The sequence below is a fragment of the Salvelinus fontinalis genome, chromosome 42 (assembly GCF_029448725.1).
Source record: "Salvelinus fontinalis isolate EN_2023a chromosome 42, ASM2944872v1, whole genome shotgun sequence".
Lineage (NCBI taxonomy): Eukaryota > Metazoa > Chordata > Actinopteri > Salmoniformes > Salmonidae > Salvelinus > Salvelinus fontinalis.
The window spans coordinates 18,784,401-18,812,241 of NC_074706.1; the positions used below are offsets into that span (position 1 = coordinate 18,784,401).

A 27,841-nucleotide genomic window follows, 5' to 3' on the forward strand; every position below is an offset into this window, starting at 1 on the left:
GCAAAAAACAAATGCAAAATGGTCTTCTCCATTCCACAGAAATCACATTGATAGTCAATATTCAGCTTGAATCTTTCGAAAATATGTTTCACAGGATAAATTCTATGTAACATTTTAAATGAAACTTCCTTTACCTTGTTACTGATACAATATTTGTTAGCAATTTCCCATGCTTTCCCCCATTGTATATCACCATAGATATTTGACCAAAATAATCTTGTTGGTGGAATTGTAGTATCACAAACAATAATCTGTTTATTCCTACATTTATCTTTGATATTATATTATATTGCCAATTAATATATTTTCATGTAAATCTGTTACTTACATCAACCACAGAGGAATTTAAAAGAGATACAACCCCCCTTAGAATCGCATCAAAAACAATTGCATATTCTTTCGGGATTGTTGGAATTTTAAATGTATCAAGAAATTCCACACATGAGAGTAGATATCCATCCTCATTCAGTAACTGACCAACCAAAATAATTTATTTTCAAACCAGTATCGAACGAAAAAATTGACTTATTTTTCAATCGTATGTCTTTGTTGTTCCATATAAAGTATTCATGAGGGGAAAAGCGCGCATACGCTTTTCATTTAGCCACACCCGGCTTGAGCTAACGTTACAACATCCTTTCACCTCAGTGTAAACGGAAGTAAACAGTGACCAAGAACATTTCCACGTTACAGTTATTTGTTATTTATACTTTTTTTTGACACTATGGAACTCTAAATATGACTTGTTTAACTGCACGCCATCACATACTTAACCCGTGTAGTCTTTATTTCGCGTTAGAGACAGGACTTGGTTACAGGACTTGATAGATGTTATCTAGGTAACGCTAGCTAGCTGCTAAGGGTTAACTAGCAATGGCTAACGGTATGGTTTTTCACACTCAGATAGCCTCCATCATGGAGGTACTAGCGAATGCAGCCGTGTCAGAGATCTGTAAGCTTGTAGACGACGACTATGCAGTGTGTCGTTTGGAAATAACTCAAAGCCAGAAAGAAAACAGGACATTACGGAGGAAACTACAGCTAATGGAACTGAAGGTGTCACGGGAGCGCGCAGAGAGGACAATGCGAGAGCGCGTCCACGCCAGTCCCAGAAGTGTCAAGATCGTCGACCGGTACAGAGGAATGGCAAGAGGTACATGTAGCAGAATAGTCCAGGCGATATGAAAATTATGTTCACTCTTTCATAAAGCATATCATTTGCAACACTTGTACAATTTGTGGCCCTGAACATTTCAATACTATCCAGCTGCAGCCATGCAGTATAACCTGTGTCTAAAACTAGCCTGTCAACAAAATCAATCCCCCCTCTGAATTCGTATTTTATGACTAAAGAAGTAGAAAACACATTCATTTAAAAAAACAACGATTAACTCTGGACACCATCGCGTTTGATCACAAACACGTATATTTATGCAATACATTTTCCAAAATGGATGAAAAGAAAACAATGATATGTATGTCCAAAATAATCCGTTTTAGAGGTACTGAAAATAATGACAAAAACATGTTTTGGATAGCAAACACTTTAAAATTAACTCAGTGGTGTCTGAACTCTTGATAAATGGAGGACATTCAATTATTAATCATGTAGGTAATTAAGAACAGTGGTATGATATGACATAACAATTTTAGCAATTTTATTTATCTTGCAGTGTTGAAAATTGTGTTCATATGAGAAAAAGTCTGAAACCAGTTTCTACATAAGTAAATATTTACATTTAAAGATAACAGGTTATAGCTATAAACATGCCAGTCTAATGGTTTTAAAGGCAGAGGTAGGGCTGAAATGTTAAACCTATAGTAACAGTGAGGTTTTCCCTTCAGCCTCTCTAAAACAGAATCGAAGTTACAACAATACCTAAAAAACAAATCAGAAAACTGTCACATAGTGACAATGTATCAGGCTCCTTATCGTAACGCTATGACAAACATACCACACTTTTCTATCCACAAAATCTTACAGTATGAACATGTATAGGTTAACCCTAATGTCCATTTGTTAAAATACACTCAAGCCTTTTTCAACAAAAATAATGAAGATATGATACAGAGATGATAGAATCCCTCTTCTCTTTTCTTCCCTCTCTGTCCGCCCTCCTGCCTGCCAAACCGTTAGTCATTACTACTACTATTCACAGCAAAGATGATTCCTGCCGTTCAATCAGTCAGGGACTTTGAGAACAAAAGGACAAACCTAAAGAGCTCTCGAACGATGAGCCGTGGAGAAAGGAGACAGGGCAGAGATGAGTTTCGCTTCTGAAGATACCGCTGCACTGCGGTGCAAAAATGGCCTACCCTGCTCCTTCAGTCGCCTCCTGCTATGTGGAACCAATGTGCGGAACCAATCTACTTGAGGATTTTGTGGTGGGGTAGAGGGTGAGGGAGGAGGTGAACGCGTTGCTGAGCCTTGTGTTGGCCAGCACGGGCGAGGCGGGCAGGAAGGTCAGCTTGGACACTTCTCTGTAGGATAAAGTGGAGTTCTTAGAGCTCTGTAGGATAAAGTGGAGGTCTTAGGGCTCTGTAGGATAAAGTGAAGGTCTTAGGGCTCTGTAGGATAAAGTGGAGGTCTTAGGGCTCTGTTGGATAAAGTGGAGGTCTTAGGGCTCTGTTGGATAAAGTGGAGGTCTTAGGGCTCTGTAGGATAAAGTGGAGGTCTTAGGGCTCTGTAGGATAAAGTGGAGGTCTTAGGGCTCTGTAGGATAAAGTGGAGGTCTTAGGGCTCTGTTGGATAAAGTGGAGGACTTAGGGCTCTGTTGGATAAAGTGGAGGTCTTAGGGGCCTTGGTCCTCTTCCCCCTCTGCAGGGCTGGGGTTGGGGCCACAGCTGCTCTGCCTGGTTGCTCTCCTCTCCAAAGCCTACCACCTGACAGAAAGAGAGACACACACACATACTCAAAACAGGAAATAGAGATTTCTAACTTAAATGGGACAATCTGGTGGCCTGAATTCAGCAGACAATTTGAAGTTATTTCATTCCATAATGACTTACCAGCCATACTCCTTTCTTGTGTAGATCCATAATCACAATAGGAGGATAGTGTCCACATGAAGCACAAGAGAAGTTGCATGTGTTGTCACAAAGGGCCTTTAAGTGAAGGTAAACATGGAGACCAGTGTCTGCCCAAATGAAAAAATACTACAGTTTACTGTACAGTACTTAGTATAGACTTCTGTAGTAAACTTTAGAATACACACAGTAGTATCCCTCGATCATGTGTATTACTTACTATAAAATATTGTAGTATACTGTAGAATACTATAGTAAATGCTACAGTATTATTCACAAAAAAACTATAGTAAATCCAACAGTAATATCCAAAAACACTACACTTTTTTAAAAACATTTATTAAACAAATACTACAGTATTTAATTTGCATATATACCCTACCCATTCCTCTCCGCATATCACAATCTGTGACACTCATAAGTGAGAAACCTACATGCCAAATATAGAACATAGTCTTCCATAAAGGTTATAGAAAAGAGCTCCTACTCTTTTTCTATCTGTTTAGACCCCAGTCCTACCTACAGATCTGGAAAATTAGCTCTTTTAGTATTTTTCCAGCAGGTTTCCTCATGTCAAAGATAATAAAAACAAAAACACTGTAGTAAATACTACAGTAATGTCCACAAAAACATTACAGTATATTACAGTCCGCAAAAACACTACTCATAGTATATACTACAGTTTTCTTTCACTAAAGTATTTATACAAGAGTTAACAGTAAATACTACAGTATTCACTGTTGTGTTTTTGCAGACTTCAGTACACAAAAACACTACAGTGAATACTATAGTATAAAACTATAGTAATACTACAGTATTTAGACCATAGTATAATATAGTCTCTTTTTTTAAATTGGAGGCGAGAGATACTTCACATTGTTCCAGTTTTCCAGACTGTCAATGACTGCAGAATGGGTCTAAATGATAGTAGTGGGTCTAAATGATAGATAGTGTAGGGGGAAAAAGTACATCAATAAATAACCTCATAGCCATGTTCACAAATGGTTGCAAAAACAAGTAACCCGTTCATATTAACATGTAGTGACTGTTCAAATAAGAAGACTGATAAGTCATCACCTGAAGTAACCTCCTCAATAAGAGACACACATGGAGACTAAGCAGAACATTGTCATTGAAGTTGTGTAGCCAATGTTTGTACTCTGAAACCACACTCATAATAAGACGTGGTTGGTTCAAAGACAGAAACATAATGTTTGAATTTAGGCACAAGGACTGTGGTCTCAACAGACAAAGGGACCGACTGAGCCATAGCCAGACATAGGAGCTTCAGGCACTCAGACATCTTGTCTCCAAACCATTTATTTTCTACCATCTCCGACAAAACATCTCCCCTCATGTTTTCATTTTCCGCTGTAGATGTACAATAGTCCACTAACTATTTGAAAGAAAATAACACTTGATCGTTGTGCTAGTTCATGGTTAGACTGGCATTGAGGTGACTCGCAGTACGCTTCATGCGCCTCCTCCTTTCTCTGTTTGTGAAAAGGCACACTTGAACCGTGCATTGTTTTGACAACAGCAAATACTCCATTTGCCTTCGCTGGATCCAGGAACTGGCTGAGCAGGTTTGAAGTTGAGGTGCTGTCCCAGCCTCTCCCCCGGTGGGTGCTGTCCCAGCCTCTCCCCCGGTGGGTGCTGTCCCAGCCTCTCCCCCGGTGGGTGCTGTCCCAGCCTCTCCCCCGGTGGGGAGATGGAGGAGCTGATTCTTATTCAAAAACAAAGATTCGCAAAAACAATGGAAGTGACGCTGCACCCTGAAACCAAGGTTGCACCTGTAGATGCAACATCCTGTGGGCACAAACACAAAATGCAGAATACATTAACTCCAGATCAAAATGAATGATCACTAGTGACAAATATTATTGACCAACTTTTATATTTAATTGCTCTACCGAGATGAGCATTTGAATGCAGGTTTAGTTTGCTTCAGTCGGTGGCCATAGGGATTGTAGAGGCCCACAGAGGACAGTGATACAGCTTGCAGCACTGTGTGCATTTCTGCACCGGGGGTGGCTGCGTCCCTTCCTGCACACTGTGATTTGACAACAAACAAACAAGAGTTATGGAGAACATTGTTAGCTAGAACAACAACAATATGAAGGAGGATGAACTTTCTGAGGACTAAGGATACAATGGTAACACGGGAGGTTGGAACGAAAATATATTCCAGAACTTTCGAAGTGCCCTAGTGGTAAATTGAACATCACCAAGTCAGCCTTCTTCCATCTGAAAAACATCTTACGACTCAGACCCTCTCTCACTGACCCCACTGCTGAAACCCTCATTCACACTTTTGTTTTATCACGCCTGGACTACTGCAGCGCCATTCACTACGGACTCCCCAACAAAACACTGGACAGACTTCAACATGGAAAAAATGCAGCTGCACGAGTCACACACACCAGCCCTTGAGACCCCATCACCCCACCCTCCTCAAACTCCACTGGCTCCCAGTTCAATACAGGATCATCTTCAAATTGCTCATGCTCACCTACAAAGCACTCAATGGACTGGCGCCCACATACCTTACTGACCTCCTGCACCCCTTCACTCCCACCTGTTCACTGCGCTCCTCCTCCACCGGGCCTCCTCCACCTCCCTCGCACCAGGCTCCGCTCCATGGGAGACCTGGCTTTTAGCACTGCAGCTCCCCAACTCTGGAACTCCCTCTCCATGTCAACCTCACGATCCATACACATATTCAGGTCCACACGAACACACTTCTTCACACAGGCTTACCTGGATTCTCTGTAGTCTTGAGCTTTTATCTGTCTGTCAAGTTCACGTCCCTGGTTAGTCTGTCATCATGTTTAGTGTTCTCCCTGGTTAGTCTGTCATCATGTTTAGTGTTCTCCCTGGTTCCTCTGTCATCATGTTTAGTGTTCTCCCTGGTTCGTCTGTCATCATGTTTAGTGTTCTCCCTGGTTAGTCTGTCATCATGTTTAGTGTTCTCCCTGGTTAGTCTGTCATCATGTTTAGTGTTCTCCCTGGTTAGTCTGTCATCATGTCTAGTGCTCTCCCCTGTTTAGTCTGTCATCATGTCTAGTGCTCTCCCTGGTTAGTCTGTCATCATGTCTAGTGATCTCCCTGGTTAGTCTGTCATCATGTTTAGTGTTCTCCCTGGTTAGTCTGTCATCATGTTTAGTGTTCTCCCTGGTTCGTCTGTCATCATGTTTAGTGTTCTCCCTGGTTCGTCTGTCATCATGTTTAGTGTTCTCCCTGGTTCGTCTGTCATCATGTTTAGTGTTCTCCCTGGTTCGTCTGTCATCATGTTTAGTGTTCTCCCTGGTTCGTCTGTCATCATGTTTAGTGTTCTCCCTGGTTCGTCTGTCATCATGTTTAGTGTTCTCCCTGGTTCGTCTGTCATCATGTTTAGTGTTCTCCCTGGTTCGTCTGTCATCATGTTTAGTGTTCTCCCTGGTTCGTCTGTCATCATGTTTAGTGTTCTCCCTGGTTCGTCTGTCATCATGTTTAGTGTTCTCCCTGGTTCGTCTGTCATCATGTTTAGTGTTCTCCCTGGTTCGTCTGTCATCATGTTTAGTGTTCTCCCTGGTTAGTCTGTCATCATGTTTAGTGTTCTCCCTGGTTCGTCTGTCATCATGTTTAGTGTTCTCCCTGGTTCGTCTGTCATCATGTTTAGTGTTCTCCCTGGTTCGTCTGTCATCATGTTTAGTGTTCTCCCTGGTTCGTCTGTCATCATGTTTAGTGTTCTCCCTGGTTCGTCTGTCATCATGTTTAGTGTTCTCCCTGGTTCGTCTGTCATCATGTTTAGTGTTCTCCCTGGTTCGTCTGTCATCATGTTTAGTGTTCTCCCTGGTTCGTCTGTCATCATGTTTAGTGTTCTCCCTGGTTAGTCTGTCATCATGTTTAGTGTTCTCCCTGGTTCGTCTGTCATCATGTTTAGTGTTCTCCCTGGTTAGTCTGTCATCATGTTTAGTGTGCTTTTATATACTTTATTTAATATAGGATTTTATTGATTTTTATCCTGTTGACTTTGGGTGTCGCGAAAATAAGTCTAATAATTATAATGTTTTATATTTTTAAATTATCATTATCATTGTGGGAGGATTTGCTGATTTTCTTTTCCTCGCTAAATGAACATCTCAAAATGAGCTTGATTTGATGTTATCTTGACTGGGAGTGTGATCATAAAGTGCTCCAAAATGGAAATGTTCTCTTCTGAAATATAATTTGAGGAGTGGTAGTTGACCCATACGTGCCCATGAAATCACCAGGTTCCTGGGTCCAGACAAATCAAAGGCCCTTGTGTCCCATGAATTTACACAAAGGTTTACAGGGTTTACACAGTCCACCATTATATAATAATCGAAAATCTTTATGATGTTGTACATGGCATCATTGTAATCCTTGACCATCAAAATATAGGGTTAGACATGGAAAATACATTATTTGGTTATGGCGGAATGGGAAATGCCCTCAGCAGCCAGGGGGCATTTTTGATGATGTGCGTGGTAGAGGTCGACCGATTATGATTTTTCAACGCCGGTACCGATTATTGGAGGACCCAAAAAAGCCGATGCCGATTAATCGACCGATTTTGTTTTTATTTAATTTAATTTTTTTAACTTATTATTATTATTTTTATATATATTTTTAATAATGACAATTACAACAATACTGAATGAACAATGAACACTTTTATTTTAACTTAATATAATACATCAATAAAATCAATTTAGCCTCAAATAAATAGTGAAACATGTTCAATTTGGTTTAAATAATGCAAAAACAAAGTGTTGGAGAAGAAAGTAAAAGTGCAATATGTGCCATGTAAGAAAGCTAACGTTTAAGTTCCTTGCTCAGAACATGAGAACATATGTTCTGAGCAAATGGTGGTTCCTTTTAACATGAGTCTTCAATATACCCAGGTAAGAAGTTTTAGGTTGTAATTATTATAGGACTAATTCTCTCTATACCATTTGTATTTCATATACCTTTGACTATTGGATGTTCTAATAGGTACTTTAGTATTGCCAGCCTAATCTCAGGAGTTGATAGGCTGAAGTCATAAACAGTGCAATGCTTGAAGCATTGCGAAGAGCTGCTGGCAAACGCAGTAAAGTGCTGTTTGAATGAATGCTTACGAGCCTGCTGCTGCCTACCACCGCTCAGTCAGACTGCTCTATCAAGTCATAGACTTAATTATAATATAATAACACACAGAAATACGAGCCTTAGGTCATTAATGTGGTCAAATCCGGAAACGATCATTTCGAAAACAAAACGTTTATTCTTTCAGTGAAATACTTTATCTAACGGGTGGCATCCATAAGTCTAAATATTGCTGTTACATTGCACAACCTTCAATGTTATGTCATAATTATGTAAAATTCTGGCAAATTTGTTCAATGAGCCAGGCGGCCCAAACTGTTGCATATACCCTGACTCTGCGTGTAATGAACACAAGAGAAGTGACACAATTTCCCTAGTTTAATATTGCCTGCTAACCTGAATTTCTTTTAACTAAATATGCAGGTTTAAAAAATATATACTTCTCTGTATTGATTTTAAGAAAGGCATTGATGTTTATGGTTAGGTACATTCGTGCAATGATTGTGCTTTTTTCGCTAATGCGCTTTTGTTAAATCATCCCCCGTTTGGCGAAGTTGGCTGTCTTTGTTAGGAAGAAATAGTCTTCACACAGTTCGCAACGAGCCAGGCGGCCTAAACTGCTGCATATACCCTGACTCTGTTGCACAGAGCGCAAGATAAGGGACACAATTTCCCTAGTTAAAATAAATTCATGTTAGCAGGCAATATTAACTAAATATGCAGGTTTAAAAAATATATACTTGTGTATTAATTTTAAGAAAGGCGTTGATGTTTATGGTTAGGTACACATTGGTGCAATGACAGTGCTTTTTTCGCAAACATGCTTTGTTAAATCACCAGTTTGGCGAAGTAGGCTGTGATTCAATGGTACATTAACAGGCACCACATCGATTATATGCAACGCAGGACACACTAATTAACCTAGTAATATCATCAACCATGTGTAGTTAACTAGTGATTATGTTAAGATTGATTGTTTTTTATAAGATACATTTAATGCTAGCTAGCACCTTACCTTGGCTCCTTGCTGCACTCGCACAACAGGTAGTCAGCCTGCCACGCAGTCTCCTCGTGGAGTGCAATGTAATCGGCCATGATCAGTGTCCAAAAATGGCAATTACCGATTGTTATGAAAACTTGAAATCGGCCCTAATTAATCGGCCATTCCGATTAATCGGCGGACCTCTAGTGCATGGCATCATTGTCATCCTTGACCATCAAAACATAGGTGTAGACATCACTTTTTCTGTGTTAATGTTTGATTCAGAAGATGACGCAAAATACATTATAAAGTTATGGCGGAATGGAAAATGGCCACCAAGAGGTGTTTTTGTTGTGCCTCCATATCACAAAATGTAAAGGGAACCAAATTGTACAAGTGTACCAAGTTTCATGCTTTTATGAAAAATTTAAGATGTCAACTAAAACTTGGCACATATCGCCTGGACTAGAAGGCAGAGGCTGCGGGGCCTGTGCCCTGTTCTCCTCTGCGCATGATTTTTGATGTGTTAACCAGAATTGGGTCTTGGTCAATTTTTGGATAGTATGCAATGATTCACCTGATTATTTAGGTATCTTGCACAAAGACACAATATCATATTCAAACCAGATTCGTTATTTAACGCAATTCCTGTTATTTACTCATAGAAAACAATGTGATGCATGGAACATAATAAATTAATCAATAAATAGTATATCAAGAAGTTATGAGAAGTGTTACCTTACATCCTTGTCAATTCTAGACAGTGTCTATATTGTACACAATACCATTCAGCATTGACAGTAGTTAACCTAACCACCTCTTTTCCCCCAATCACACTCTCAGGTGAAGGACATCCCACTGGAGGCCACAGGAGCTTTGTGAAGCCAGCAGAACACAATACATGGAGAGATGACCAAACAATGACTGTTGATGAGGAGAGTGGAACCTCAACCCAGCACGTTATTGTGATAGAGGTTAGTTTAATAGTGCTGCATTAAAAAACGTTTTACTTTGTAAATCAAATGTGGCCAGTTTACTTCAGAAAGGTTCCCCTCGGCTATTCACTTGCTTACATGAACATCTTTATTTATCTGCCATAGGGGAGCTTGTGAGACTTCCCCACGACATTGTTATCCAATTCAACTAGTTACTGGCAACAACCTCCTCTCTTCTTGTGTCAGTCTACAGAGGCTGTAGGTCCTGGGGTCAAGCAGGAGAGGTCTGAAGGAGAGGAGGACCCACGGCACAGCAGAGACATCCAGACTAGAGCGGCTGGAGCATCCCCTGAAGCAATGGAGGACCCCGCCGCCGCGCCCCAGCCCAGGACCCAACGAAGCATCACGGAGGTCAGTGGAACGCCGAACGACGTCCTCAAGTCAGAGACCGACACAGAGACTTTAACTGTAACACACAGGCTCTTACATACAAGATCTGACCACAGATCAGACCCAGAGAGACTGGTGCTGGGGAATCTGGGCTGTCCTCCTGCTCCTGGCTCACAGTATTTACCGGTATGTCACCAGAGCCAGAGGACGGTTTATTCCCGTGGAGATGGTGATGCGTTATACATTGGAGGTGATGATCCGTCTTGTTCTTACGCTACAGAGATGGACCATGGCATCATATCCTTGGGTTTAGAGAGACAGACTGATCTGTCTAGAGGGGACTGGAACCGGTACAGTAGTAGTGTATACTCTGAAGGGTGCCTAGATAAGAAAGGGGAGTGTCTAGTTGTAGATGGGGTGACTGTGAAAGTGGAGGACGACACTCCTCTGACATGGAATGCCGACAAGACTCACTTAAGAGAAGGACACTCGCAGGGCAACACCAGTGACTTCTTAGACTACAGTGAAAGCTTAGAGACAAATCTAAATGTTGTGACCCACTCCCATTTACACTCTTTCAGGGATCGCGACCCAGTGTCCACGTCGATGTCGCCTTCCGATTTACAAGGCTGTGTCCTTTTCGATCAGGTATTGAACTCAAACGACAGGGCTAGAGCCCAGGCTCAGGGAGGAGGAGCCACATCAGGCAATAGTAAAGAGAAATCGTTCCTCTGCATGTTCTGTAACAAAGGCTTCAGCTGCTCCCAGAATGTGGCGATCCACCAGAGGGTCCACACAGGGGAGAAACCCTTCAGCTGTACCCAGTGTCACATGCGCTTTGCCCAGGCTGGAACCCTGAAGAGGCACCAGAGGGTCCACTCAGGGGTGAAACCTTTCAGCTGTACACAGTGTCATATGCGCTTCGCCCAGGCTGGTGACCTGAAGAGGCACGAGAGGGTCCACACAGGAGAAAAGCCATTCGCCTGTAATCACTGCGGAAAGAGGTTCTCTGAGAGGCGATATCTCAGGATGCACCTGCAAAAAAAACATTTCCACTCTTTAACATAGAAAGTAACAATTCCACTTGATATCTTCTGACGTTTAGATCATACATTAAAGGAACACTCAGCAAGCTGACGTAGATGCAAAAAGGAAACCGCAGCAGTGGGTCCATTTCTACAACAACTAAGAGCGTTGAAGTGCAAGGCCCAGGCATTGTTGGATATACAGTAACTTCAGAAATAATTCACACCCCTTGATTTTTTTCCCACATTTTGTTGTGTTACAGTCTGATTGTTTGTTGTTGCTGAAATTGACATGTTGTGTCACTGGCCTACATACAATACCCCATAATGTCAAAGTGGAATTATGTTTTTAGACATTTTTACAAATTAATAAAAAATTGAAAGCTGAAAGATCAAATCACATTTTATTCGTCACATACACATGGTTAGCAGATGTTAATGCGAGTGTAGCGAAATGCTTGTGCTCCTAGTTCCGAAGATGAGCGATGACCGAGTGGCAGAGGCAAGATGCAATAGATGGTATAAAATACAGTATATACATATGAGATGAGTAATGTAAGATATGTAAACATTATTAAAGTGGCAAGTGATCAATTTATTAAAGTGCCCAATGACTTTGAGTTTGTATGTAGGCAGCAGCCTCTCTGTGTTAGTGATGACTGTTTAACAGTCTGATGGCCTTGAGATATAAGCTGTTTTTCAGTCTCTCGGTCCCAGCTTTGATGCACCTGTACTGACCTCACCTTCTGGATGGTAGCGGGGTGAACAGGCAGTGGCTTGGGTGGTTGTTGTCCTTGATGATCTTTTTGGCCTTCCTGTGACATCGGGTGCTGTAGGTGTCCTGGAGGGCAGGTAGTTTGCCCCCGGTGATGCATTGTGCAGACCGCTCCACCCTCTGGAGAGCTTTGCGGTTGTGGGCGGCGCAGTTGCTGTACCAGGCGGTAATACAGCCCGACAGGATGCTCTCAATTGTGCATCTGTAAAAGTTTGTGAGGGTTTTAGGTGACAAGCCAAATTTCTTCAGCCTCCTGAGGTTGAAGATGCGCTGTTGCGCCTTCACCACACTGTCTGTGTAGTTGGACCATTACAGTTTGTCCGTGATGTGTACACCGAGGAACTTAAAACTTTTCACCTTCTCCACTGCTATCCCGTCGATGTGCATAGGGGGGTGCTCCCTCTGCTGTTTTTGAAGTCCACGATCATCTTCTTTGTTTTGTTGATGTTGAGAAAGAGGTTGTTTTCCTGACACCACACTCCAAGGGCCCTCACCTTCTCCCTGCAGGCTGTCTCATCATTGTTGGTAATCAAGCTCACTAATGTTGTGTCGTCTGCAAACTTGATGATTGAGTTGGAGGCGTCCATGGCCACGCAGTCATGGGTGAACAGGAGGGGGCTGAGAAGGCACCTTTGTGGGGCCCAGTGTTAAGGATCAGCGAAGTGAAGATGTTGTTTCCTACCTTCACCACCTGGGGGAAGCCCGTCAGAAAGTCCAGGACCCAGTTGCACAGGGCGGGGTTGAAACCCAGGGCCTCAAGCGTAATGATGAGCTTGGAGGGTACTATAGTGTTGAATGCTGAGCTGTAGTTAATGAACAGGATTCTTACATAGGTATTCCTCTTGTCCAGATGGGATAGGGCAGTGTGCAGTGTGATGGCGATTGCATCGTCTGGGGATTTATTGGGTCGGTATGCAAATTGAAGTGGGGTGGCAGGTAAGTTGGAGGTGATATGATCCTTGACTAGTCTCTCAAAGCACTTCATGATGACAGCAGTGAGTGCTAGGGCGATAGTCATTTAGTTCAGTTATCTTTGCCTTCTTGGGTACAGGAACAATGGTGGCCATCTAGAAGCATGTGGGGACAGCAGACTGGGATATGGAGAAATTGAATATGTCCGTAAACACGCCAGCCAGCTGGTCTGCGCATGAGTCAATAAGTATTCAACCCCTTTGTTATTGCAAGCCTAAACAAGTTCAGGAGTAAGTAGCCGGCCGCGACCGGGAGGTCCGTGGGGCGACGCACAATTGGCCTAGCGTCGTCCGGGTTAGGGAGGGTTTGGCCGGTAGGGATATCCTTGTCTCATCGCGCACTAGCATCTCCTGTGGCGGGCCGGGCGCAGTGCACGCTAACCAGGTCGCCGGGTGCACGGTGTTTCCTCCGACACATTCGTGCGGCTGGCTTCCGGATAGGATGTGCGCTGTGTTAAGAAGCAGTGCAGCTTGGTTGGGTTGTGTTTCGGAGGACGCATGGCTTTCGACCTTAGCAATGAGACAAGATAGTAACTACTAACAATTGGATACCACGAAATTGGGGAGAAAAGGGGGTAAAATTCAAAACAAAAAAAATAGATTTACCCAGAAAGACGCACAGCTGTAATCGATGCAAAAGGTGATTCTAACATGTATGTAATACCCCAGAAGTGTGAATGCTTTTTCAATGCATTTGCTAAAATTTCTTAAACATGTTTTCACTTTGTCATTGTGGGGTATTGTGTGTAGATGGGTGAGGGAAAAACATCTATTTAACCAATTTTGAATTCAGGCTGTAACACCTCAAAACACCTCAAAATGTGTAATAAATCAAGGGCCATGAATACTTTCTGAAGGCACTGTATAAGGCATATACAGTATAAGCCTAAAAAGTCTGTTACATAGTGTTTGTACTGTGTAGGCAAGTGTTTACCAACTCCAGTCCTCAAATCACCCAACAGTACACATTTTTGTTGTAGCCCCAGACAAGCACACCTCATTCAACTCAGAGGGCTTGATGATTAGTTGACCAGTTGAATCAGGTGTGCTTGTCCAGGGCTACAATAAAAATGTGTACTGTTGGTGGTACTTGAGGACTGGAGTTGGGAAACACTGGTGTAGGCTATATGATGTTCACATATGCCTAGTACATTACTTCCATTCAACTGCAGAATACAATTCCCTGGGCACTTTTAATGAGAAAATGAATACACTTTACCAAGTTAACAAACAGATTACCGACCATTTCGAATCCCACCGTACCTTCTCCGCTATGCAATCTGGTTTCAGAGCTGGTCATGGGTGCACCTCAGCCGCGCTCGAGGTCCTAAATGATATCATAACCACCATCGATAAGAGACATTACTGTGCTGCCGTATTCATCGACCTGGCCGAGGCTTTCGACTGTCAATCACTACATTCTTTATGGCAGACTCAACATCCTTAATTTCTCAAATGATTGCCTCGTCTGGTTCACCAACTACTTCTCTGATAGAGTTCAGTGTGTCAAATCGGAGGGCCTGTTGTCTGGACCTCTGGCAGTCTCTATGGGGGTGCCACAGGGTTCAATTTTCGGGCCGACTCTCTTCTCTGTATACATCAATGATGTCGCACTTGTTGCTGGTGATTCTCTGATCCACCTCTACGCAGATGACACTATTCTGTATACCTCTGGCCCTTCTTTGGACACTGTGTTAACTAACCTCCAGACGAGCTTCAATGCCATACAACTCTCCTTCCGAGGCCTCCAACTGCTCTTAAATGCAAGTAAAACTAAATGCATGCTCTTCAACCGATCACTGCCCGCACCTGCCCGCCCGTCCAGCATCACTACTCTGGGCGGCTCCGACTTAGAATATGTGGATAACTACAAATACCTAGGTGTCTGGTTAGACTGTAAACTCTCCTTCCAGACTGACATTAAACATCTCCAATCCAAAATTAAATCTAGAATCGTCTTCCTATTTCGCAACAAAGCATCCTTCACTCATGCTGCCAAACATACAAAACTGACCATCCTACCAATCCTCGACTTCGGCGATGTCATTTATAAAATAGTCAATCACCAAATTGGATTCAGTCTATCAGTGCCATCTGTTTTGTCACCAAAGCCCCATATACTACCCACCACTGTGACCTGTATGCTCTCGTTGGCTGGCCCTCGCTTCATACTCGTCGCCAAACCCACTGGCTCCATGTCATCTACAAGCCTCTGCTAGGTAAAGCACTGCCTTATCTCAGCTCACTGGTCACCATAGCAGCACCCACTCGTAGCACGCGCTCCAGCAGGTATATCTCACTGGTCACCCCCAAAGCCAATTCCTCCTTTGGCCGCCTTACCTTCCAGTTCTCTGCTGCCAATGACTGAAACAAACTGCAAAATCACTGAAGCTGGAGACTCATATCTCCCTCACTAGCTTTAAGCACCAGCTATCAGAGCAGCTCACAGATCACTGCACCTGTACATAGCTCATCTGTAAACAGCCCATCCAACTACCTCATCCCCATACTGTATTTATTTATTTTGCTCCTTTGCACCCCAGTATCTCTACTTGCACATTCATCTTCTCCACATCTACCATTCCAGTGTTTAATTGCTATATTGTAATTACTTCGCCAGCATGGCCTATTTATTGCCTTAACTCCCTTATCTTACCTCATTTGCACTCACTGTATATAGACTTTCTGTTTTCTTTTTTTCTACTGTATTATTGACTATGTTTTGTTTATTCCATGTGTAACTCTGTGTTGTTGTATGTGTCGAACTGCTATGCTTTATCTTGGCCAGGTCGCAGTTGCAAATGAGAACTCGTTCTCAACTGGCCTACCTGGTTAAATAAAGGGAAAATAAAAAAAAGTATGCAGATTCTTTGTTGAGAGGTGTATGTGTGGTTTTCATATCGTGTATTTACAAATTGTTTATGTTGAATAAACACAAAATGGGACGTTTCATTCTAAGACTTTCATTGAGACTCTCTTTAGTATACATCACATCTGATCTCACCCTATTCTGCATAAATCCAACAGCACTTTATAACCAAATACTAAAAATACCTACACACTCACACACTAACAAACACCTACTGTACTGGTTTGTCTGATGGTGACTTAGAACTTATCATAGCTGACTTATTTTTTACCAATAACATCATATTTATGTCCACCATGATGGGTTTAACAATAATTAAGTCATTCTGTAACTACAGTATAGGACTCAAACATGGAGTGTTTACCCATCCCCACTATGTTGAAAGTTATTATCTGTGTATGTGTGTGTACGTACCTGAGGTAGTGTATGTCGGTGTAATCTGTATCACCCGTCTCTTCCAGGAGGAGGAGGGCCAAGAGGTGCAGCTGATAAAGGAGGAGGGGTGTGAGGAGGGTCTGGGGAACCCTGAGAGGACCATGTTCATGGAGGACAACCAGACTACACCTCCTCCTGAACCCACAGAGGAACCAGTTGAACAGCACAGGACCACACACAGTCTCACTGAGGTGAGCCCACTGTGAACTACTGTCTGAATGGTATTAGTTCAGGGCCCGTATCCACAAAGTGTCTCAGAGCTGATCATAGATCATAATGAATGAGACTATGTAGGTAGGGAGCTGATCCTTGATCAGCACTTCTACTCTGAGACTCTTTGTGGATACAGGCCCAGATCTTGATTAATTTTGTATGAAGTGTGGGACCATGCCTTTGCATTATCAAACCATTAGTGTCAAGTAATCAATTCAACTAACACGTTTACATAGTACTCATGGCAATCCCTCATTGCCCAATCAGAAGATGATCCATAGCAGGATGCTCATATCAGATTTCTTGATCCAACATCCTCTCACTCTGTATCTCTGACAGTCAGTAGACATGGAGGATGGGAAGCCTGATCTGCTGCTGGTCAAAGAGGAGACAATAGAAGATGAACCAGAGAGCATTGATCTGCTGAGTGGACTAAAGATGGGGGAGCAAGGTAAGAGAGACATACATATAGCCTACATAGAGTAATAGATCTTCAATGGGAATAGTGATGCACCTGGCTATTGTTTTAACAAATTATAATGTATGAACTTGACCAGGTGATTGTCAAACAAAAAACTCCATATGTAGAGTTCTCTGCCTTGTTTGTAAAGTATTTGGAACCGCTTCCTGCAGGTGGTTGGTTGGAGGATAACAGAGGAGACTGGGCGGCTATCTTGGATTCTCAGACTGGTGCAGCCAAGGGCCCAGGGGACGACATCACAGAGCAGGCCAGGACCAGAAGCGACATAGCGGAGGTCAGTGGATGGGACAGTGTTCTCAACTCTGGGCTGGTGAACAACACTGTTAACCACAACCAGAAACAGACAGTCGAACATAAAACAACAAACAAACTTAGTCTCCATGACAACAGACTGGCTGAGGCCAGGGCGAGGTGTAGATTTGGTCTGCAGGGACGGGGAGGTGTCAGTATGCGGTGGAAGAGAACAGACACAGACTCGGCTAGCGATGCTCCATCCTGCTCCTATAGTTGTGATTCAGAGAGACTGATGGCGCCTCAGGTTAACCCCCTAACAGGTGCTGCCTTCAGCCTGCCTTCAATAGGATCTAGCAACTGGAACATGGACCCTGCGACAACACAGACTCTCCCTGGCCTTCGTCCTCCTCACACTCTTCTAATGTTAAACCAGACCTCAGACAATGACAGTGCCTCAACATTAAATGGCTACACAAGCCCATTGACAAATGACAGTAGTAGTAACGCTATCAACAGATCCGGTGGCAAAGAGAAGCGCTTCCCGTGTTCATTCTGTTGGAAAGCCTTCAGTTTCCCCAAACAGGTGGAGATCCACCAGAGAATGCACACGGGGGAGAAACCATTCAGCTGCCACCTTTGCCAGGCTAGTTTCTCCCACTCCTCCAACCTGAATAGGCACCAGCGGGTCCACACAGGGGTGAAACCCTTCAGCTGTACCCAGTGTCACATGTGCTTCGCCCAGGCTGGTCACCTGAAGAGGCACCAGAGGGTCCACACAGGGGAGAAATGTGGAGGAAAGCTCCACAGATGCATTTGGAGTACCGAGAGTAACATATTTCAGTGTTGATGCAATATTCTACCCAGAAATATTCAAGACAATGCGTGACATATAAGGCATTTAAGCAATGCAAAAACGTTCCATTGTAAATCTCAATCTGGTTCCGGTGGGCATCATTTGAAAGCTTATTATATTTCCAACATGACTAGCTAAGTTCTAAAATGCGATCTTACAGTGTTAGGTTTTGACAAGTCACTTTAGACAAACAGATTGGCATTTTGGTGCGCGTAGAATGGAGTCATAAGTGCGTTCAGGTGCGTGTTCCATTTCAAATTTTCTTCACAATACGACAAACATGCTCATTCTGTTCAGGACAACCCAGGGTATGACACATGTCATCCTTGTCACTGTACATCAAACATGACGAACGTTGATACTGCAAATGACACGGGATTTCAAATGTGAAACGGGAAGTGCACATTTTTGTTGACAAGCTCCATTACTGCAGGAATGAAATAATACAGTTTGATTATTTAAGAAATCTAAAAAGTCTCTCCTTTTGATTACAATAATTCCACGACACTTCTCACAAAAACGTCTGTAGCGTCCAAACGGTTTGGCCTACAAGCTAATATGACCACTCTGTGGAAAGATGAGGCTCTCCCGAACACGATGTTCTCCGTTTTGCTCTACGACCCCCATAAGTGTCACAAGACTTGTCAGAAGGTAACCGGTGCTGATTAAAACAATGAATGGAAGTATATGGAGGTAGTTTTGTGCCAAAAAAAGAAGAATACACTAAGATTGTATTTTATAACTTAGTTAGTCATGTTGGAAAAATAATAAGATTTAAAATGATGCTCACCTGACCCAGATTGAGATTTATAACGGAAAATGTTTGCATTGCTTAAACAACGACAGTAATTGTGTTATGGTGGGAACACAGGGCTGTGTAATTTTAATTTACATTTTTTATAAATAGAAGTGTGCTTACTTCAGTTCCTCAACTTTGAAGCTAGGGGAGCTCAAAAAGCACCTTATATTTAAAGGCTCTTTCCTTGAATCATAAAATATCATTATTATGTAGAAACTGCACGGTTTGGAGAGGTGTGTGTCCACTTGGAGTCACCAGTTAGTCCTCACTTAAACCCTTGTCATTTGTTGGTCTTATGTTGCACCTACCCCAATTTTTCCAATAGTATTATTATCATGTTACTGAATGTATCCAGAGTATTTTCAGATTTCGTTATCAACAAATGTGGCAAAGTCCAGTAAAATGCACATGAAATCAAGTGTCATGTTTGGATTCAGTCTTGTCAGGTGAACTGTTGTGTCCTCACCTTTTGGAGATCATGGGGAAATGATTAGACCAAAGTGTTCTCTTTGAACTGCAACCACGGTAATGCATATACTTTTTATATTTCTTCTGTTGGAAACATTTCAATATGGCCCTTTCCATATAGACAAATGTACACAAGTGTAAAGGGTTCATGAGAAAATGAATGCACTTTCTCAAGTGCATTCATAAACAAGTGTTAAATACACCATATGAAAACCACACATACACGTCTCAACAAAAAAAAAACGTCATGAACTTGAGAGTGCATTCATTTATATATATTAGAGGTCGACCGATTATGATTTTTCAACGGCGATACCGATTATTGGAGGACAAAAAAAAGCCGATACCGATTAGTCGGCCGATATTTTTAATTTATTTGTAATAATGACAATTATAACAATACTGAATGAACACTTATTTTAACTTAATATAATATATCAATAAAATCAATTTAGCCTCAAATAAATAATGAAACATGTTCAATTTGGTTTAAATAATGCAAAAACAAAGTATTGGAGAAGAAAGTAAAAGTGCAATATGTGCCATGTAAGAAAGCTAACGTTTAAGTTCCTTGCTCAGAACATGAGAACATATGAAAGCTGGTGGTTCCTTTTAACATGAGTCTTCAATATTCCCAGGTAAGAAGTTTTAGGTTGTAGTTGTTATAGGAATTATAGGACAATTTCTCTCTATACGATTTGTATTTCATATACCTTTGACTATTGATGTTCTTATAGGCACTTTAATATTGCCAGTGTAACAGTATAGCTTCCGTCCCTCTCCTCGCCGCTACCTGGGCTCGAACCAGGAACACATCGACAACAGCCACCCTCGAAGCAGCGTTACCCATGCAGAGCAAGGGGAACAACTACTCCAAGTCTCAGAGCGAGTCACGTTTGAAACGCTATTAGCGCGCACCCCGCTAACTAGCTAGCCATTTCACATCAGTTACACCAGCCTAACCTTGGGAGTTGATAGGCTTGAGGTCATAAATAGCGCAATGCTTTAAGCACAAGAGCTTCTGGCAAAACGCATGAAAGTGCTGTTCGAATGAATGCTTACGAGTCTGCTGCTGCCTACCACCGCTCAGTCAGACTGCTCTATCAAATCATAGACTTAATTATAACATAATAACACACAGAAATACGAGCCTTAGGTCATTAATATGGTCGAATCCGGAAACTATCATCTCGAAAACAAAACGTTTATTCTTTCAGTGAAATACGGAACCGTTCCGTATTTTGTCTAACGGGTGGCATCCATAAGTCTAAATATTCCTGTTACATTGCACAACCTTCAATGTTATGTCATAATTACGTGAAATTCTGGCAAATTAGTTTTCAATGAGCCAGGCGGCCCAAACTGTTGCATATACCCTGACTCTGCGTGCAGTGAACGCAAGAAAAGTGACACAATTTAACCTGGTTAATATTGCCTGCTAACCTGGATTTCTTTTAGCTAAATATGCAGGTTTAAAAATATACTTCTGTGTATTGATTTTAAGAAATGCATTGATGTTTATGGTTAGGTACACGTTGGAGCAACAACAGTCCTTTTTCGCGAATGCGCACCGCATCGATTATATGCAACGCAGGACACGCTAGATAAACTAGTAATATCATCAACCATGTGTAGTTATAACTAGTGACTTGATTGTTTTTTATAAGATAAGTTTAATGCTAGCTAGCAACTTACCTTGGCTTCTTACTGCATTCACGTAACAGGCAGGCTCCTCGTGAGGCAGGTGGTTAGAGCGTTGGACTAGTTAACCGTAAGGTTGCAAGATTGAATCCCTGAGCTGACAAGGTAAAATTTGTCGTTCTGCCCCTGAACAAGGCACTTAACCCACCGTTCCTAGGCCGTCATTGAAAATAAGAATGTGTTCTTAACTGAATTGCCTAGTTAAATAAAGATGTAAAAAAAAAATACCGATTTCCGATTGTTATGAAAACTTGAAATCAGCCCTAATTAATCGGCCATTCCGATTAATTGGTCGACCTCTAATATATACACTGCTCAAAAAAATAAAGGGAACACTTAAACAACACAATGTAACTCCAAGTCAATCACACTTCTGTGAAATCAAACTGTCCACTTAGGAAGCAACACTGATTGACAATAAATTTCACATGCTGTTGTGCAAATGGAATAGACAAAAGGTGGAAATTATAGGCAATTAGCAAGACACCCCCAAAAAAGGAGTGATTCTGCAGGTGGTGATCACAGACCACTTCTCAGTTCCAATGCTTCCTGGCTGATGTTTTGGTCACTTTTGAATGCTGGCGGTGCTCTCACTCTAGTGGTAGCATGAGACGGAGTCTACAACCCACACAAGTGGCTCAGGTAGTGCAGTTCATCCAGGATGGCACATCAATGCGAGCTGTGGCAAAAAGGTTTGCTGTGTCTGTCAGCGTAGTGTCCAGAGCATGGAGGCGCTACCAGGAGACAGGCCAGTACATCAGGAGACGTGGAGGAGGCCGTAGGAGGGCAACAACCCAGCAGCAGGACCGCTACCTCCACCTTTGTGCAAGGAGGTGCACTGCCAGCGCCCTGCAAAATGACCTCCAGCAGGCCACAAATGTGCATGTGTCTGCTCAAACGGTCAGAAACAGACTCCATGAGGGTGGTATGAGGGCCCAACGTCCACAGGTGGGGGTTGTGCTTACAGCCCAACACCGTGCAGGACGTTTGGCATTTGCCAGAGAACACCAAGATTGGAAAATTCGCCACTGGCGCCCTGTGCTCTTCACAGATGAAAGCAGGTTCACACTGAGCACATGTGACAGACGTGACAGAGTCTGGAGACGCCGTGGAGAACGTTCTGCTGCCTGCAACATCCTCCAGCATGACCGGTTTGGCGATGGGTCAGTCATGGTGTGGGGTGGCATTTCTTTGTGGGGCCGCACAGCCCTCCATGTGCTCGCCAGAGGTAGCCTGACTGCCAATAGGTACCGAGATGAGATCCTCAGACCCCTTGTGAGACCATATGCTGACACATGCACATTTGTGGCCTGCTGGAGGTCATTTTGCAGGGCTCTGGCAGTGCACCTCCTTGCACAAAGGTGGAGGTAGCGGTCCTGCTGCTGGGTTGTTGCCCTCCTACGGCCTCCTCCACGTCTCCTGATGTACTGGCCTGTCTCCTGGTAGCGCCTCCATGCTCTGGACACTACGCTGACAGACATAGCAAACCTTTTTGCCACAGCTCGCATTGATGTGCCATCCTGGATGAACTGCACTACCTGAGCCACTTGTGTGGGTTGTAGACTCCGTCTCATGCTACCACTAGAGTGAGAGCACCGCCAGCAATCAAAAGTGACCAAAACATCAGCCAGGAAGCATAGGAACTGAGAAGTGGTCTGTGATCACCACCTGCAGAATCACTCCTTTTTTGGGGGTGTCTTGCTAATTGCCTATAATTTCCACCTTTTGTCTATTCCATTTGCACAACAGCATGTGAAATTTATTGTCAATCAGTGTTGCTTCCTAAGTGGACAGTTTGATTTCACAGAAGTGTGATTGACTTGGAGTTACATTGTGTTGTTTAAGTGTTCCCTTTATTTTTTTGAGCAGTGTATATATATATATATATGCGATTGGAAATCATGCGGACAGATTCTAGCTTCCATAAATGTAATTGTCTGCAATATTAACGCTGATCTACCCCCTCAAATTTGTTTTTATAAGTAAATAAAACAAGTTGACCGGGGAAGCTCTAGCAGGGCAGAAATTTGACTAACTTGCTTGTTGTAAAGGTGGCATACTACGATGGTGCCATGTTGAAAGTCACTGAGCTCTTCGGTAATGCCATTCTACTGCCAATGTTTGTCTATTGAGATTGCATGGCTGTGTGCTTGATTTTTATACACTTGCAACGAGTGTGGTTGAAATAGCCAAATCCACTAATTTGAAGGGGTGTCCACATACTTTTGACGATGTAGTGTAGTTGAAGGCTTTTTCTTTGAGTAACAAAAATGCATTGAAACTACTTAGGAACTGTGCAGTTCGGAGAGGTGTGTGGCCACTTGGAGAGACACCAGTTAGACCTCTCACTCAAACCCTTGTAATATTTTTTTCTTATCTTGCACCTACTCCAAAGTTCCAATTAATATTCTTGTTATGTTACTGAATGTATCCAGAGTATTTTCAGATTTCGTTATTGACAAATGCTATGCAAAGTACAGTAAATGTAAAATGCACATAAAATCAAGTGTCATGTTTAGATTCAATCTTGTGTCAGGTGAACTGTTATGTACTTACGTTTGGTCTTATAATTTCCATATAATCTCCAAAGTGTTCTATTTCAATTGCTACCATGCTAAATCATATGCTTTGTATAGTTCTTCTGTTAGAAACATTTCAATTTGGCCCAATTTCAACAAATGTAAGGGGTTATCAAGTGTGGGACCATGCCTTTGAATAATCAAACCATTAAAGACTGTCAAGTAATTATTATACCTTTATTTCAACAAGGACCACAGACTGAGACCAAGGTCTCTTTTACAGCTGGGCCCTGCATATACATGTTTACACATACAGTTTAGGTACAATGATTAAAAAACTAAACAAAACAAACAAAACGATCACAAAAAAAATACAGCAATATATTTCATTTACACATAGGTTATTCTACTAACAGCACAAGAACTTGCATTACCCGAAACAGTTACAAGCAAATCAAAAATAAAAATCCTCCAATAAATATTTCAAATGAGCAAGGGGGACAAGAGGTTTAAGTTTAAGTTTAGTCTGCCGGCTATTCCATAGGCAAGGAGCGTAACAGGAAAAGGCAGCCATGCCCAACTCTGTGTAAATCGCATGGGCCTCAAGTGTAATCCATGCTTGAGACCTGGTTTTAGGAATTCTAATTCTAATATTGATGAGTGAAGATAAATAAGGTAGCTTATTCAAAGTTCTTTATAGACAAACACGAGAGCATGTTGTTCTCGTCTCACCCATAAAAGTAGCTTGCACAATTTGTCTTGTATTTGTAGAGGACAAGCATGTCCTGTCTCTATAGAGGAAGCCTAGCTTAATTTTTAGCCGTTTACAAAGTTCGTCAATATAATTTTAAAAGACAATTTATCATCCAACCATATCCCTAAGTATTTATATGCAGAGACCTGATTCATTCGAGAACCATCTAAGCTCGTAAGTGTAAGTGTATTTTCAACCAACTTTTTTAACCTATTAAACATCATAAAATTTGTTTTCTTTGCATTTAAAACAAGTTTCAGCTGTATAGATTTTAAGATATTACAAGGGTCTTCTGTCTCCAATAGTGATAATGCTTGGTCAGCCGTTGAAACGATAGAGTACATGACAGTGTCATCAGCATATACAGGAATTTGACACTTATCTCATCACCGATATTGTTTATGTAGAGAGTGAACAGTAATGGACTAAGTTTAGAACCTTGTGGGACCCCTTTAACCAACTCCAATGGCTCTGACTGGATGCCATTGACTTTAACAGCCTGACTTCTATCCTTTAGATAGTCATGAAACCAACGACAGGCATCCAGTCCCAGTCCTATTGACGACAGCTTACCCAAAAGTATCGCATCGTCTACAGTGTCAAAAGCTTTAGATAAATCTACGAACAAGGCAACACACTACTTTCTATTATCTAGGGCATTAGTAATATAACTTACAACGTAATAGTACTGTGTTTAGGTCTAAAGTCAGATTGATTACTAGAAAGAGTATTGTTAACAGTTAAAAAATATTGTAGTTGCCTATTTACCAGTGACTCTAGAATTTTTGCCAAACAGGAGAGCTTAGAGATGGGCCGATAATTATCCAATTCACTACCATCACCTCCCTTGAGGAGTGGTAAAACAAAAGCTGTTTTCCAAGATTTAGGAATCTTTCCTATGACAAATGTTTGATTAAAAATATGCGTCACTACACCAGCAATAATAGATGCCGCACACTTGAGTGAATATGGATCCAGATTGTCAGCGCCTAATGATTTCTTAGAATCTATAGCAGATAGTGCAGATAAGACCTCATCTAATCAAAGTAAACTAACATCTCTGCATAGTATCAAATCAGCAAACATGTTTGCATAGTACTCATAGCCTTCCTTCATTGTCCAATCAGAAGATCCTCTATAGGAGGGTGCTCATATCAGATGTCTTGATCCAACATCCTCTCACTCTGTATCTCTTACAGTCAGTAGACATGGAGGATGGGAAGCCTGATCTGCTGCTGGTAAAAGCAAAGACAATAGAAGACGGACCAGAGAGCATTGATCTGCAGAGTGGACAAAAAATGGGGGAGCAAAGTAAGGGAGAAATGCATATAGCCCATTGTCTTCCGACAGGTAGCATCGCTTCTATGCAAGGCCCATCCCTCATCAGTGCTGGAGGAATCGTCTCACTATCTGACGTAAAACAATGCATATAGTCTCCATACAGTAATGCACCTGGCAATTGTTTTGTTTTTCTTAATTCATAAAATGAAATCAGTACAACTTATGTTTGCATACAAACGCAGACATAATAAATGAACTTGACCAGGTTATTGACTTTAAAAAAAAAAAATCTACTTTCTAACCTCTTCCTGCAGGTGGTTGGCTGGAGGATAACAGAGGAGACTGGGCGGCCATCTTTGATTCCCAGACGTGTGCAGCCAATGGCCAAGCGGAGGTCATTGGATGGGACAGTGTCCTCATCTCTGGGCTAGGGAACAACACTGTTAACCACAACCAGAAACAGACAGCCGAAAGCAGGGCGAGGTGTAGATTTGGTCTGCAGGGTCGGGGAGGTGTCCGTATGCGGCTGGAGAGAACAGACAAAGACTCGGCTAGCGATGCTCCGTCCTGCTCCTATAGTTGTGATTCAGAGAGACTGATGGCGCCTCAGGTTAACCCCCTAACAGATGCTGCCTTCAGCCTGCCTTCTATAGGATCTATCAACTGGAACATGGACCCTGCGACAACACAGACACTCCCTGGCCTTCGTCCTCCTCACACTCTCCTAATGTTAAACCAGACCTCGGACAATGCCAGTGCCTCAACACTAAATGGCTACACAAGCCCGATGACTAATGACAGTAGTAGTAATGCTATCAGTAGATACGGTGGCAAAGAGAAGCACTTCCCGTGTTCATTCTGTGGGAAAGCCTTCAGTTTCCCCAAACAGGTGGAGATCCACAAGAGGATACACACAGGAGAGAAACCATTCAGCTGCCACCTTTGCCAGGCCAGTTTTTCACACTCATCCAGTCTGAAGAGGCACCAGAGGATGCACACAGGGGAGAAACCATTCAGCTGCCACCTGTGCCGGGCCAGTTTTTCCCACTCATTCAACCTGAAGAGGCACCAAAAGGTCCACACAGGGGAGAAACCATACAGCTGTACCCAGTGTGAGAAGAGGTTCTCCCGCCAGCAGCGGCTGAAGATGCACCTGAAGGTCCACACAGGAGAGAGTGCGTTTGCCTGTACGCAGTGCGGGAAGAGGTTCTCAGAGAGGAGCTGCCTCAGGATACACCAGCAGAAAATGCACACGGCCCATGTATAGAGTATAGTGACATCATAATCTAACTGAGCAGCAGCAGTTAGGGAGAGCTCCTCGTAAAATGTTATTATTTTTGTTAAATGATTTTGTATTTAGTGAACAGTTTGGTTGTTTCAATGCAGTGCTGTGTTCTCCACCTCGGGCCTCCCGGGTGGCGCAGTGGTCTAGGGCACTGCATCGCAGCCGGCCGCAACCGGGAGGTCCGTGGGGCGACGCACAATTGGCATAGCGTCGTCCGGGTAAGGGAGGGTTTGGCCGGTAGGGATATCCTTGTCTCAGTATGTAAATTTTTTTATAAAATGTATGCACTCTACTGTAAGTCGCTCTGGATAAGAGCGTCTGCTAAAATGACTAAAATGTAGTAAATGTTTTTCCTTTGAGAAGATTGTTTGATTTTGAGAGAGATTTTTGAGAGAATGATCAACCTGGCTCTAAAGACTAGCAAGTCTACTAAGTCATCTTGATCATCTGGCAAGAGGCAACAAGGGCAGGATTGAGGGCCTAGGGCATCAGGACAAGAGAAGGAGGAGAAATAGAGGATAAAACAAACAGAAAAAAGGAATTGATTTGGAGGATTTCTAAAGGAAAGACGGTACAAGACATTGGAAAGTCAACCAACAAACAAAAACACACAGGAGAGGTAGGATTGTTCTGCACAATGTAATTGGTGTGTACAGTGTTAATTACACTAAATAGTGCATTATTTAAAACTGTTACATGCATCAGTGGATGCTGGTGAGAGGAGCTATAGGAGGACCGACTCATTGTAAT

General features: G+C 42.5%; 1 protein-coding gene across 1 annotated transcript; it reads left to right on the top strand.

Moving 5' to 3' along the window:
- The first annotated feature begins 597 nt into the window (after positions 1–597).
- LOC129841383 (zinc finger protein 60-like) lies at positions 598–27,841 on the top strand. Its single transcript, XM_055909634.1, has 8 exons — positions 598–1,153; positions 9,947–10,077; positions 10,285–10,449; positions 16,530–16,694; positions 17,056–17,167; positions 17,350–17,471; positions 25,725–25,836; positions 26,121–27,841. The coding sequence occupies exons 1-8, from the start codon at positions 874–876 to the stop codon at positions 27,071–27,073; spliced, it is 2,040 nt and encodes a 679-aa protein (XP_055765609.1). The 5' UTR covers positions 598–873; the 3' UTR covers positions 27,074–27,841.